This window comes from Arabidopsis lyrata, assembly GCF_000004255.2.
Source record: "Arabidopsis lyrata subsp. lyrata unplaced genomic scaffold ARALYscaffold_4, whole genome shotgun sequence".
NCBI classification, from domain to species: domain Eukaryota; kingdom Viridiplantae; phylum Streptophyta; class Magnoliopsida; order Brassicales; family Brassicaceae; genus Arabidopsis; species Arabidopsis lyrata.
Genome location: NW_003302552.1, coordinates 13,603,428 through 13,617,492, shown reverse-complemented (window position 1 = coordinate 13,617,492; position 14,065 = coordinate 13,603,428). Strand labels below are relative to the sequence as shown.

Below are 14,065 nucleotides of genomic sequence, written 5' to 3'. Positions count from 1 at the left end.
TAGGAACACGATAATAGAAGAAGAAAGAACATAATTTGCTTAAACATTAATGGGTGGATATTCGATTAACACAAGTTTCACAAATTTCTATTTAACGTAATCTACTTCCACACGGTAATTACATAGAAAATACGAACCCCATTAGAGACTAAAAAGAGAAAATATATATATAAAAAACATATATAGGCAGATTTATTTGAAGAAGTAACTAAACTCTCCCAACAGGAGACAAAGGTGGGTGGTGTGTGAGATACCTCGCCGGAGCTTCGGCTTCAATAGGACCTGAAAATGACTTCAACCTCTCGTTTTGAATCGATGACATCTCTCCTCCATGAGCTTTGTTCGCTACACGTGAACTGTTCGGTTCCATGGCGGTCTTTGACGGATTCCGTCCCTCGTTAACAGCTATACAAATGGAGAATGCTTGCAAGAGTGAGAGCGATGTATTGTACTCAACCGCGTAAACTCCTTCTCTGTATGTAGTGAAACTCAAGTATGGTTGGTTGTTATTATCCTGTAATCCTCCCTGCAACAAATTCACATTAGTGAGATTTCATAATTTAGCCAAATGTTGATGTTAGTATTCACAGTTTTGAGATGTTATGGAAACCTGAAAGAAAAGCTTGAAGGCATCTGAAGTGGAAGGAGAAGGGTTTCTGTGTTTATTATGCTGATTTGTGAGGATTCTAAGGTTGCAGCCCATGTCCCAGCCTCCACAGTCACATGATCCACCTGATTTCCATCGTTGGATCAGCGATGAAGGCCCTCCTTTGTGCGGGAGACTGTGAATTCCACTTGGAAGTACCACTGTTGCGTTAACGTCTGCAAAGTAATCTCCAAGAGTGGTTTCGTTCTGTTTCTGGTCTTTGGTTGAGCTTGTGACTGTAAGTTTTGGTATCTTGATCACCATGGCAGCTAGCTCGTTAGTCCGCTGCGATTCAGATGCGACGAGTACAAATTCTCTAGCTAAGAGGTTATCGACAGGTCTTTCTCCAGCGAGAATCAGAGGCTTAGGATCTGAGACTCTCATCTGAGCGACAATGTTGGATGTGTACTCTTGGCTTTGGACCTTCCTGTTGTGGTTCATCCATTTTGCATTTTTCTTCTGTACTTCTTGAACAGTGAAAAAAGTATACTTGAGTCCAGAGTCTTCCTTCTCTGGAGGAGTCTGTTTTCTTATTGTGGCTGCGGTAATACTTTGTTCCTTTTCAACCGCAAAAGTGAAAAGTGGTTGATCATTCTTAGATGTCACACGAAATAGAGCCTGAACAGTTGAAGATCTTCCATTTCTCGACAAAAGGGACGACGAAGATGGTTGACTGTCAGAAAGAATATCCTTTTGTTGCCTTGAAGGTGCTTCCTTATGTGATGGCTCAGGAGATCTACATGAGTGGCTTGATTTTGGTTTCATTAAAGGATCGAGTAACCTTCTCAACGGACTAGACCTGCCTCTGTTTGCTGCACTGGTTTTATCAAAAGAAGAGCTGTCACTGAAAGAAGACGCAGATGGATTCTCTAGACCAGCTCGTGATGAAATAAGTGCTGTGCTTAAGTGTGGAGGAGTCTTAGCATCTTCGGCGCTGGAGTTTTTGCTGGACTTTCCAATGCTGAAGCTGAGTCGGCGAAATGGTGAAATGCTCCTTGCTCTTTCTGATACAACTTTAGCTGGTTTCTGATCTGACTGTTTGGGAAATGTTTCTGTTGACCTTCTATCTAGAGTCCTGCTCCTGGAGGGACTAGATTCAGCCTTTCTTGATCGTGGAGCTGAACATGATCTTTCTGATAAGAAGCTGATACGTTTTAAGAATGGCTTACTTCCATCAGATTCGCGTCGGAAATGACCTACATCAGAGTCCAGAACTGTACTTTTCCCATATAATAACCTCTCTGGGAATCCCTTTCGGTTTGTTTCCGCCACTCGCTCAGCCAGTAACACTTTTGAATCATAGAACTTTGACAAACCAATAAACTGTTTCTGAGAAACAATCCCTGGTACAAATACAGCAGCAGGCTTTTCTTTTCCAAAGAGATCATGAACACGAGGATTTCGGATTCTCTCTTCCAACTTCTCTCCTTTTTTCTTAAAATCCTCGGCTAGATTCTTTGATATTATCCGTGTGCAAGAAGGACTATCTGGCTTAGATGGACTAAAGAAACTTCTAGTTTTTGGAAGCATCTTAACATCAGTATCTTTCTTCTCATTCTGTTGGAATGCAGTTTCACGAGGGGTTTGATGAAACTGTCCATCTCTTCTAACGGGACCCCCTTGCGTGTCGGTGATATGACATTCGGAAGTACTATCACCGTTATCTCGAGGTGGCTCCAAATCTTGAAAATTATCCCCTGGCTTAGATGACATCAGATAATACTGCAATGGAGGATGATTGATCTTTTTACGAAATAGAGAAGCACAAAGACCTCTACTAGAATCAGTAGATGATTCATCAGTCCAAAGTGAAGACGATGTGCTTGTGTTAGACAACGAAGACCTCGTATGCTTATCCATCAGTTTATCACTAACTTGCTTATTATTCCTTAGCTCCTGTGAACCAACAATGCCACCAGCTTTAACACTCTTCTCTTCAACTTTATCACATTTCTTTATATAACTCGGAACATAAGACTTGTACTTCACAAGATCTCTTTCTCCAGACGCAGTTCTACCTATCCTTGACTTCAAACGATTCTCCAACCGTTTGGGACATACATCTTCAACTTTTTTCGTAATCTCGCGGTGGAAATCGGAGTAAGACAACCCGCGTTTGTCATCTCTAAACTTATCCGGTGTAAATGACTTTAAGTTTTCCTTAGTCAGTACCTTCTTCTCAGCAGCCACAAAAGGTGGTCTATCACAAGAACCCTTCTTCAACTCCAAACGACACTCCATCTGTTATACAAGTTTCAAACGTTTCACTCAGATGACTCCTTAGCTTCCCATTATACTGCAAAAGCTTGAAATGCTCCACATTTTTTTTACTGTAGAAACAAAAAAAAAATGGTAAAATGTCATAACAAATACCAAAAAAAAAAGTACATCTTTCTTATCCACACACACAGATCATGACATTTTTAGATCCTTAAGAATCAATGGGATCTGATTAGATTAAGTATCATCAAAAGACCAAAACAAAATCACATTCTAAGTTTACCAAAGAAGCACTAAAAAACAAGATTAGTAACAGGAAAGGCTTAAGCAGAAAACATAAATTTCTTCGCAGACAAAACATTTTACTGGCAAATGAAAACGATTATTGACAGTGTCGGAGAGTGAAAAAAGCTTGAAAATTCGAGACGTACCTCGATGGAATCAGTAAGTAAACACAGAGAGTGAAGCAGATTAGTGTGAAATCAGATCAGGAGGAGGAATAATAAGAAGGAAGAACAGATCTCAAATCGTCCGTGAAATCCGGCAGAAATAGCGCCGACGAAGCTGACCCTATCAGCTACAGAAGTAGAGAGAGGAAGAGAAAGAGAGAGGATTTGAGAGCTTTGTTAATTTTGTATGTAGATAGAGAGTGACAAGTAGAGAGAGAGAGTTGTTGAAGCGAGTGTGTTTTGTTCGCCGAGTCTTTCGTCGAAGTTGTTTTTTTTTTTTTGGAGGAATAAATAAATAATAAAAACATATCTTTTTGTGGCCGACGGATTTAGTAAAAAAAACAGTAGAATTTTTTAAGATGGGCCCCCAATAGTAGAATCGTACGCTCAAGATTCCATAATGAACGCGGGAAGTTACGTCATCGTGACCCTACTTAGTGGAGCTTAAAGTCTTATATCCACCGTTGGATTAGTTTAATCCTCTTAATTGATTGGAGAATTAAGATGGGCCCAGTTTTTTAGTAATATTCAATTTAATTCAGCACGTTATATAATTGGTTTTAAAGCCCATGGCCCATATTACTCAGACAGTCTTAAATGTTTCAGATTATGTACTTATTTAAAAGTAAAGTTTTAGAATTTTTTGGATAGTGATTAGAGTTCAATTATTTTGATATTCGATTCGGTTTCACAAGTCGAATCGGATAATCGGTAGAAACCAGTTTTTTTTTTTAAAAAAAGAATACTTATCTGTCGATATATCCATTTTTTCGAGGTGGATCTATTACCCGTAAGGGTCGAATAGGGTAACAACGGTAATGGATATCTCCAAATTCAGGATGTCCTTCCTAGTAGAGAGATCAGCAGCAGCAACAATAGCATTACAAAAGTAATAACGAATTTTAAGAAGGGACCAGCCCGTTATGGACATATTTTTAGAGCCCATAAAGGCCCATTAAGCTCAAACAACCTCAAAATCTCCTAGAATTTTCTAGATCCACCTGATTTTTTCATTCACGTCCTCTAGATGTTTCGATATTTCCCGTAAATTCGAGAACCTCGGGAAATTTCGGTTGTGCCTTTAAATATCTTCACAAATCCTCTTGTGTTTTTCATCAGAAGTCGAATAATCAAAGTTCACACAAACATCATCAAAAGTTTCTTCAAGCAAAGAAAGCAAATCAAATTCTCTAAAAATGTCGATGATTCCAAGCTTCTTCAACAACAACAGGCGTGGCAACAACATCTTTGATCCTTTCTCTCTTGACGTTTGGGATCCATTCAAAGAACTTACATCATCTTCGCTTTCACGTGAAAACTCTGCGATCGTTAACGCACGTGTGGACTGGAGAGAGACGCCGGAGGCGCACGTGTTCAAAGCGGATTTGCCGGGATTGAAGAAAGAAGAAGTGAAAGTTGAGATGGAGGAAGATAGTGTTTTGAAGATCAGTGGAGAGAGACACGTGGAGAAAGAAGATAAGAATGACACGTGGCACCGTGTGGAGAGATCGAGTGGACAGTTTACGAGGAGGTTTAGGTTGCCGGAGAATGTGAAGATGGATCAAGTTAAGGCTGCGATGGAGAATGGTGTGTTGACTGTGACTGTGCCTAAGGCTGAGACTAAGAAGGCTGATGTGAAGTCAATTCAGATCACTGGTTGAGTATTTTGGTTCGAGTTTTGTCGCCGGAGTTTCTTGTGTTTGTTTTGGTTGTGCTTCTGGTTTCTAAGTGTGTGAGTCTATCTAAATCAGAATAATTACTAATCAGTTTGAGTTATGATGTATCTTTATTATGTATGGAATAAATAATAGTTATTAACGATTGTCTAAATTCTAAAGAAGTTTAATCAGGCAAGTTTTTAAGTGTTGTTGTATGCAACTTAAAATCTTTCACAAAAACACAAAAAGCATGTCTAACCCTTTAACCGACGAAATGATTTCGCTTAATTTGGGTTTTACTAAACCAGAATAGCCGAACCGAACTCATTTGAATCAAGACCGAACGAACACCACAACCAAAAATTGAAAATGTTCACACTATACATGTTATATTTTGATTCAGATATCATCATTTCTTTTCAATAGTATTAACATTTTGTTTGATAATTGAATTCTTCTGTTTTACTATGTTATTTACTTTCAAATTTTCTGAATATGAAAATCATCACAGAAAAAGAAAATATTTTTAATCATAAACATTTGTCTACTTACTACAATGTTATATCTTCCTATCAAACATTAACATAACAGATTGGACTATGAGTCAAACCGAACCGAGTCCAGATAGAATAAAAAATACCAAAAGTCCCATTCTAAAGAAAATGACCATGTGGGGATGTGTCTTTAGTCAAGTGGTTAAGTCCACTTGACTCCGCCTTCCCCACCGGAGTTCGACTTCACTAAGTCGCGTTACTCCGCGTAATAGGGATTAGCTATGGATCGGATCTTGTCGATCTAAAGATGTCAAAAAAAAAAAAAAAAAAAAAAAGAAAATGACCATGTCACGTGAGCCATGACGTGGTGAAAGTTGTATTTTTGGCTTCACCTTAGTGGATAGTGGATACCAATTACCAAATGAAAGCAAATGGTCTCTTTTCTTCCTGACACGACGTCGTTTAAGCACATTAATCAATCATGATAACAAATACAAAAAAGAAAAAGGAAAAAAAGAAGTCAAAAGACGAAGACTAAAAGAAGGAGGAGTTAGAGAAAAAAAGCTAGTGAAATGGAGAAAGAAGAGGAAGTGAGGCTTCTAGGTTTTTGGGCAAGCCCTTTCACATGTCGGGTCAAGATGGCTCTCAAACTCAAAGGTGTACCATACGAGTACTTGGAAGAAGATTTGATGAACAAGAGTCCTTTGCTTCTTGAGCTTAACCCGGTTCACAAGAAGGTCCCGGTTCTTGTCCACAATGGTAAACCGATACTCGAGTCAAATCTGATACTCGAATACATCGACCAAACATGGACAAACAATCCAATTCTACCTCAAGATCCGTACGATAAAGCCATGGCTCGGCTCTTGGCCAAATTCGTTGATGAACAAGTAAATCTACATTCCAATTCCTTTATCATCTAATTGCATATGTGATTTTTAGTTGTCAAGGTATATATAGAACCACCAATTACTAGAAACTCATACTTTTTTTATGGACAAACTAGAAACTCATACATTTTCAGATATTTGAAAATTATTTGCATTATCTTGTAATGAAATGGTTAGTTACATTTATATGTCTTGTAGGTCGCACCAGCAGGGTTCAGGTCTTTAGTGAAAGCCGAGAAAGGAATAGAGGTTGCAATTGAAGAGGCTCGAGAACTAATTATGTTTCTTGAGAAGGAAGTCACCGGAAAAGATTTCTATGGAGGCAAGACTATCGGTTTCTTGGACATGATTGTCGGAAGTATGATTCCGTATTGTGGAGTTCGAGCATGGGAATTTATGGGTATTGATATGATTCCGGAGGAGAAGTTTCCAGCATTAAATAGATGGATCAAGAAGTTGAATGAGGGTGAGATCGTGAGGGAATGTGTACCTCCAAGAGAGGAACATATTAAGCACTTGAAAAGAAATGAAGAGAGAGTTAAATCGGCCTATAAGAGACAAACATAAATACTCGTTGATTCATATATGTTTGTATGATTGTATCCCCTTTTTATTTAAAAGTTTTATGAACGATTTAACTAAATAAGGATGGGCAAATATGCGTGGAGTTAGTAGAGTATTTTGTTTAATCTGGTTCGACTAAAGATAAAAAGAAAAAATTTGGTGATGTTGTTAGCAATGACGTGCATGCCTTAAAAATTTACAAATAGTCAACCGTCTTTTTCTTTTTTTTTGGTAAGAAACAGGGAGTCAAGCCTCTCTGTATCTTATTAATGAACTTGAAAAAATTACAAACGGACATGCCTTGGAAACGCAGTTCCGCGGTCATCATCCTCAACAAACGCTTCCACAAAAGGTGGAGCAAAATCAAAAGCGTGAAAGCCTAAAGGCAAAGTAAAAGCATAGTTGGCCAACCCATCAGCGAGACGATTAGCTTTCCTATAAACGTGCGATACACGGACTATCCAGTCCCTAGAAATAAAGCCATGGCACAAGCGTACCAGGACCGACAGAGGATGCGAATCATTGATCCCCGTCTGTAAGAACCCAACCACCAACTCCGAGTCCACCTCCAACTCCAACCGCCTGCATCCCCTCTCCCAGGCTATGTAGAGACCATAGTATACCCCCCATAGCTCAGCCAGTGGCGCCGAACATACACCAATGTTCAGTGAAAAGCCGCCACGCCAATGTCCAGCACCGTCCCGTAAGACCCCACCCGCGGTAGCCAGCCCCGGATTACCCCGAGAAGCGCCGTCAGTATTCAGCTTCCACCACTCCCCCGTCGGTGGTTTCCAAGCAATCATTCTTTCGACTCTCGGACTAGTACCTCTCGTCTCGCGGGACAAACGATCAGCTCTCTCTACTTCAGTCGCAAGGTCAACCGTCTTTTTCTGGTTTGATCTTCAAGATATATTGGATACAAAGATAAACCGAAATGGTATTTTTATTAATATATTTACCAACGACATCCTCATTTTCACAACCCATAGCCACATTTATATTTAGTAAAGTATTAAGTAGGGATCAATCAAGCTAACAAAAGACAGAACTATTGGGGGGAAAAAAAAACAGAGTAGTTAGATAAGTTAAGAAACGGAGGAGTTAGGTACTACAAGCAAGTGAGATCGGATGGCGGTATTTTAGAAATGTATTTTTTTTTATATCTTCGGCCCATACGACTTTCGATTATCGAAATCTGGATGCCTTTCTAGTTCTTACAATCTATCATATGCACGAGATCATGTTTAATTTGACTGTAAAATAACGATGCTAACCAAGTGAGTTATTGTTTCGCCGTTGTTGAATCTTTTCTAATCCTTTTGGCCGCCGAAACTTTTTTTTGGTGGGAGAAAATTTTAGAAATGTTTTTTGAATCTTCTAACCTATACGCATTTCGATCTTCGAAATTCGGATGCATGTCTAGTTCTTATACTATATCATATCCCTGAGATCATGTCAAATTTGACCTTCAAAACACTAACAAAGTTAGTAATTGATCCGCAAAAACTTTTTGGGTGGGGATCGAATGGTGGGTGAAAGTTTTCTCTGTTTACGCATCTGGCTATAAGTAAGCAAGTTGGAGCTTTTAGATTAAAGCGATGGTGATGGAGATGATGGAGGAAGGGGTTAAAGATACTGCTGCATCAACCCCTAAATCAAGGGATCTTTTTCCGATGCGGCTGCTTCATATTTTGTTATTGTTTCTTGTTTTACTCTTGGGATCTCAGTTGTTAAGTACACACATGATCAAAGTTCATGAGGATTCTAATTTTTACATTTGGCTCATGTGGCTCCAACCACTTTGACCTCTATGTATGATCATGAAGATCTTTATTAGGTCTCCTTCAAATGTTTGGCACACAATGAATTGGCCAAAAAATAGACTCTTCAAAACAAATATGTATGTTACAAACATAATCGACACACTAATCTCTCAGTTTTTAACCTTTTCAACAAATGAGTCTTAAAATATAAATTGTATAACGTAATCATTTGGAGATTTGTTTTTTCTTGGTCATCTAATTGACTGGAGATTAGAAACTCTCAAGTATTAGTCAAATATCTTAAACAATAAGACGAATGACGTTGGCAATGACGTGCATACCTTAAAATATAAATTAATCCTTTTCTGGTTTGATCTTCAAGATATCATCGGTCATCGGATACAAAGAGAAAGCAAAATGGTCCTTTTATTTATTTGTTTATTTTCTGGTTTGATCTTCAAGATATCCTCGGATACGAAGACAAGAAAGCAAAATGGTCCTTTTATTTATTTGTTTATTTGCACCACTCATAACCTCATTTATATATATAATATATAGTAAACTAAAGTAATCAATCAAGTAAACGAAACACAAAGAGAAAAGTAGTGCAAGAAACAGAGGAGTTAGATACCAAAAAGCGAGAGAGATCGAATGACTGAGAAAGAAGAGAGTGTGAAGCTTCTAGGGTTTTGGGCAAGCCCTTTTAGTCGTCGAGTCGAGATGGCTCTCAAACTTAAAGGCGTACCATACGAATACTTGGAGGAAGATTTACCCAACAAGACCCCTTTGCTTCTTGAGCTAAACCCGCTTCACAAGAAAGTTCCGGTTCTTGTCCACAATGATAAAATATTACTCGAGTCACATCTGATTCTCGAATACATCGATCAGACATGGAAGAACAATCCAATTCTTCCTCAAGATCCTTACGAGAAAGCCATGGCTCGATTCTGGGCCAAGTTCATTGATGAGCAGGTATATTAATATTGTTTTGCAGATTAATTGAAAAAACATTTAAATCAGGATTCTATGCATAAGAAAATATTATTCTTTTGCTTATATATTGATCATAACTTGCAGATCCTAACACTAGGGTTCAGGTCCCTGGTAAAAGCAGAGAAAGGAAGAGAGGTTGCTATTGAAGAGACTAGGGAAATGCTTACGTTTCTTGAGAAAGAAGTCACTGGAAAAGATTTCTTCGGCGGCAAGACAATCGGATTCTTGGACATGATCGCAGGAAGTATGATCCCATTTTGTCTAGCTAGACTTTGGGAAGGTATAGGAATTGATATGATTCCAGGGGAGAAGTTTCCGGAATTAAATAGATGGATCAAGAATTTGGAAGAAGTTGAGGCCGTGAGGGGATGTATTCCTCCAAGAGATAAACAAATTGAGCGCATGACCAAAATTGCAGAGACAATTAAGTCTGCCTAAATTAAAGATACTTCTTGCCTCCGGAAATATTTGATTTATATGCTTGCATCGTTTTATATTGAAACGTTTCGAATTAGAGATGGAATGTAGCAGTATGGTATTAGAAATGTATAGATCAAGTGTTGTGGATACAGGCTTTGTAACTCCGGGACGTAACGAATGTGAACTTGGATAATGATTGAATCGCGCACGTGAGCACTTTCCTTAAAGAGTATTTCGACCTTTCTCAAGCCTTGGGTTACACGAAATCCCTTGTAGGATAAGACAATCAAAGTTCTCTCTTGTTCTAGGCTAAGATACAAGAGAAACAAATAGAGATTTGTGTTTTGTTTATGTGTTTATATCCAAAGATTCTTTCAATCTTTGATCTTGTGAAACTCTCGTGCTCTGTTCTTCTCTGTCCCTTTTGACACCAGAGAAACAGAGTTTTATAGTGATCAACGGTTTTCACATACGTTTGCAACCGTACGTTTAATATAATAACCGTTTGTACAAAAGGTGCGATGGTTGGTGAATAACCGTCGATGTACGTACACTAACTGTCGATGTACGTACACTTAAATATCCAACATTCGTGAATAACCGACGATGTACATACACTTAAGTATCACGTACACTTAAATATCCAACATTCCTCCCCCATTTAAGTGTAATCTTTGATTCACAAAATTAACAACACATAAACCAAACTCATGCATAAATGTAAATGTCGTGACGACGATTGAATTTACATCTTAGTGATATTACACATTCCAAATGCCCGAGAATTAGGATGTCCTACGGATTGAATCCTTCAACTCATTTTGAGCACATGAAGATAATACACACACGAATTCACTCACTACTCTAACTGTTTATCCTTGACACTATTATAAGCCATGTGTCCTTATCCATTCATGAGAGTATACAAAGCCAAGTCCGAGCTTATTGAAGCGGCTACACTTCACACCCATATAGGTAGATTTTTTAATCTTGCATCTGCAAAATGCAATTTTTCAAAAGATCTATTTAGAAGAAAACTTCAACCTAACCTTTTCTTGCAGATCTAAGCACTTACTTTGGGATGATATAAACTAGTGCTTCAATCTCTAAGTGTGGGCTTTCCGCATTGAATTCAGCCTCTAACGTTGTATTAGAGGGGAATTGGGTATCCCACCATTAGAGATTTCAAATGGACTTTAATCCCATCCCTTTAGCCGACTTGATCACCAAGTCTCTAGCTAATCCTTTTGTCAAGTGATCCGCTAGATTTTGTTCAAACCGAATAAATCCTATAGTAATCACCCCATGAGTGATCAGCTCACGTATCCCGCTATGTCTTAAGCCTAGGTGTCGCGACTTACCGTTATACACTTGGCTATAGGCCTTAGCCAAAGTAGCTTGACTATCGCAATGGATAGAAATGGGTGACACCGGTTTCGGCCACAATGGAATCTCGGAGACTAGGTGTCTTAACCATTCCGCCTCTCCCCCTGCAGCCGCTAATGCTACAAATTCCGATTCCATAGTAGAATTTGTAATACAAGTCTGTTTCTTTGATGCCCATGAAATGGCACCTCCCCCGAGTAGGAACACCCAACCACTTGTAGAAGAATGATTATCCTCGTTGTTGTTCCAACTTGCATCCGAATATCCTTCTAAGACCGAAGGAAATCCAAAATATGATAAACCATAGTTTATGGTTCCTTTCAAGTACTTGAGCACCCGCCTTATAGCTTGCCAATGATGAGTACTAGGATTACTAGTGTATCTACTCAACTTTCCTACCGCAAAAGCTATATCCGGTCTAGTGCTAGTCATGACATACATTAAGCAACCAATTACTCGTGAGTACTCGAGTTGTGATACCGCTTGTCCCGTATTAGGCATAAGCTTCACGCTCGCATCCATGGGAGTGCTCACGGGAGAACAATTTTCATAATTGAACTTTTTAAGCACCTTCTCAATGTAATGTGATTGAGTTAAAGATATTCCTTTGTTCTCACGCTTGATTCGAATTCCAAGAATCACCTCCGCCTCCCCCATGTCTTTCATGGCAAAATTTGATGACAAGAACTCTTTTGTAAGTTCTACTTGTCTAAGGTTGGTGCCAAAGATCAACATGTCATCAACATATAAACAAATGATCACTCCATTACCGGAATCATCAAATTTGCTATATAAACACTTGTCCGACTGATTTAATTCAAACCCATTTGACAAGACAGCCTCGTCAAACCTTTGATGCCACTGTTTAGGTGCTTGCTTTAGACCATACAATGACTTTACCAACTTACACACCTTATGTTCATTACCAGGCATAACAAACCCTTCGGGTTGTTTCATATACACCTCTTCTTCCAAGACGCCATTTAAGAATGCCGTCTTGACATCCATTTGGTGGATCACAAGGTTATGAATGGATGCTAAACCAATTAATAACCTTATAGAGGAGATCCTAACAACCGGAGCATATGTATCGAAATAATCAATGCCTTCCTTTTGTCTAAAACCTTGAACAACCAACCGAGCTTTAAACTTGTCGATCGTTCCATCGACTTTTATCTTCTTCTTGAAGATCCATTTGCAGGCTAAAGGCTTGCAACCGGGTGGGAGATCCGTTAAGAACCACGTATTATTTCCCATGATGGAATCCATTTCATCATTTACGGCTTCTTTCCAAAAAATAACGTCATTAGACATCATAGCCTCACTAAAAGTTCTAGGTTCATCATCAATATGATAACAATATGAGTATTGGAAACCAGTCTCATCTCTTGTCCCTTCAACTAAGTAAAGTTGAAAATCGGGACCGAAAGATTTTTCGATTCTCCCTCGTTTACTCTTACGAAGCGTAGGTGACTCGTTAGGAGGAACGAACGTGTCGTCTCCTTCCTTTGTTCCACTTGAACTAGGAACTAAATCCTTTTGTCTAGGTATCGTCGAGAAACGATTCTCATCAAATATTGCATCTCTTGACTCAATTACGGTGTGAACCGCTATAGAATCATTAGGTTCTATGACATAAAACCTATATGCCTTGGAATGCAATGCATAACCAATAAAGATGCAATCAATACCTCTTTCTCCCAAAGTCTTAATCTTTGGTTGGGGTAATCTAACGATCGCCCTACAGCCCCAAACTCGAAGATAGTTCAAATTTGGTTTCTTTTTGTACCAAAGTTCATATGGGGTAATCTTGTTCCTTTTGTTAGGAACTCTATTTAATAAATAGCAAGCCGTTAACATGGCTTCACCCCAAAATCCGTCACTTAATCCCGAGTAAGATAGCATGGAATTAACCATTTCTTTTAGAACTCTATTTTTCCTCTCGAATACACCATTTTGTTGTGGCGTATACGGAGCCGTAGTCTCGTGTATTATACCCACGGACTGAAAATATGTAGGATCATAATACTCTCCACCTCTATCGGTGCGCAACTTCTTAACCAAGTCACTATGTTGTAATTCAACCTCGGTTTTATAAACCTTGAATTTTTCTAAGGCCTCATCTTTAGCATGCAATAAATACACATAACAAAACCTAGAATAATCATCAATGAACGTGATGAAATATTTCTTGTTTCCTAAAGATGATGTAGCATGTATGTCACATAAATCACTATGAATAAGTTCAAGCACCTTTGAATTTCTTTCAATGCTTTTAAAAGGTTGTCTAATTATCTTAGTCAACATGCATGTTCTACACTTCTCTATATTCACGTCAAAAGTAGGAATTAATCCTTCTTTAGACATTTCAATCATTCCTTTATAATGCACGTGGCCTAATCTTGCATGCCATAAAGAAGTATCATTTTTGCTAGAACATGCCATGTAAATAGAATTGACAACTTTATTAATATTAAGCATAAACATGCCATTACAGAAATATCCAAATCCAACAAAGACACCACACTTAGATAAGACATACTTATCCGACTCATACACTTGTTTAAATCCACACTTATTTA

The 14,065-nt window shown here is 38.5% G+C and overlaps 4 protein-coding genes across 4 annotated transcripts; 3 read left to right on the top strand and 1 right to left on the bottom strand.

The window, feature by feature from the left end:
• Positions 1 to 26: 26 nt before the first annotated feature.
• LOC9317123 lies at positions 27 to 3,571 on the bottom strand. Its single transcript, XM_021027890.1, has 3 exons — positions 3,298 to 3,571; positions 611 to 2,976; positions 27 to 526 (listed from the first exon to the last, which is right to left on the bottom strand). Exons 2-3 carry the CDS (start codon positions 2,885 to 2,887, stop codon positions 209 to 211), a joined length of 2,595 nt encoding a protein of 864 aa, XP_020883549.1. The 5' UTR covers positions 2,888 to 2,976; positions 3,298 to 3,571; the 3' UTR covers positions 27 to 208.
• Positions 3,572 to 4,367: 796 nt separating this feature from the next.
• Positions 4,368 to 5,155, top strand: LOC9317122 (17.6 kDa class I heat shock protein 2). Its single transcript, XM_021027896.1, has one exon. It carries the CDS (start codon positions 4,512 to 4,514, stop codon positions 4,974 to 4,976), a length of 465 nt encoding a protein of 154 aa, XP_020883555.1. The 5' UTR covers positions 4,368 to 4,511; the 3' UTR covers positions 4,977 to 5,155.
• Positions 5,156 to 6,000: 845 nt separating this feature from the next.
• On the top strand, positions 6,001 to 7,036 carry LOC9317121 (glutathione S-transferase U4). Its single transcript, XM_002881008.2, has 2 exons — positions 6,001 to 6,357; positions 6,556 to 7,036. The coding sequence occupies exons 1-2, from the start codon at positions 6,040 to 6,042 to the stop codon at positions 6,922 to 6,924; spliced, it is 687 nt and encodes a 228-aa protein (XP_002881054.1). The 5' UTR covers positions 6,001 to 6,039; the 3' UTR covers positions 6,925 to 7,036.
• Positions 7,037 to 9,226: 2,190 nt separating this feature from the next.
• Positions 9,227 to 10,300, top strand: LOC9317120 (glutathione S-transferase U1). The gene is made up of 2 exons (XM_021030177.1): positions 9,227 to 9,656; positions 9,762 to 10,300. Exons 1-2 carry the CDS (start codon positions 9,336 to 9,338, stop codon positions 10,113 to 10,115), a joined length of 675 nt encoding a protein of 224 aa, XP_020885836.1. The 5' UTR covers positions 9,227 to 9,335; the 3' UTR covers positions 10,116 to 10,300.
• Positions 10,301 to 14,065: the final 3,765 nt, after the last annotated feature.

Bases quoted from the DNA above. Each gene is read 5' to 3' on its own strand.
- LOC9317123 (XM_021027890.1), bottom strand. From the start codon at position 2,887: ATGGAGTGTCGTTTGGAGTTGAAGAAGGGTTCTTGTGATAGACCACCT. The intron at 527-610 runs GTTTCCATAACA...AATTTGTTGCAG, and splicing joins CCTTCAAGCTTTTCTTTCAG to GGAGGATTACAGGATAATAA.
- LOC9317122 (XM_021027896.1), top strand. From the start codon at position 4,512: ATGTCGATGATTCCAAGCTTCTTCAACAACAACAGGCGTGGCAACAAC.
- LOC9317121 (XM_002881008.2), top strand. From the start codon at position 6,040: ATGGAGAAAGAAGAGGAAGTGAGGCTTCTAGGTTTTTGGGCAAGCCCT. The intron at 6,358-6,555 runs GTAAATCTACAT...TATGTCTTGTAG, and splicing joins CCAAATTCGTTGATGAACAA to GTCGCACCAGCAGGGTTCAG.
- LOC9317120 (XM_021030177.1), top strand. From the start codon at position 9,336: ATGACTGAGAAAGAAGAGAGTGTGAAGCTTCTAGGGTTTTGGGCAAGC. The intron at 9,657-9,761 runs GTATATTAATAT...CATAACTTGCAG, and splicing joins CCAAGTTCATTGATGAGCAG to ATCCTAACACTAGGGTTCAG.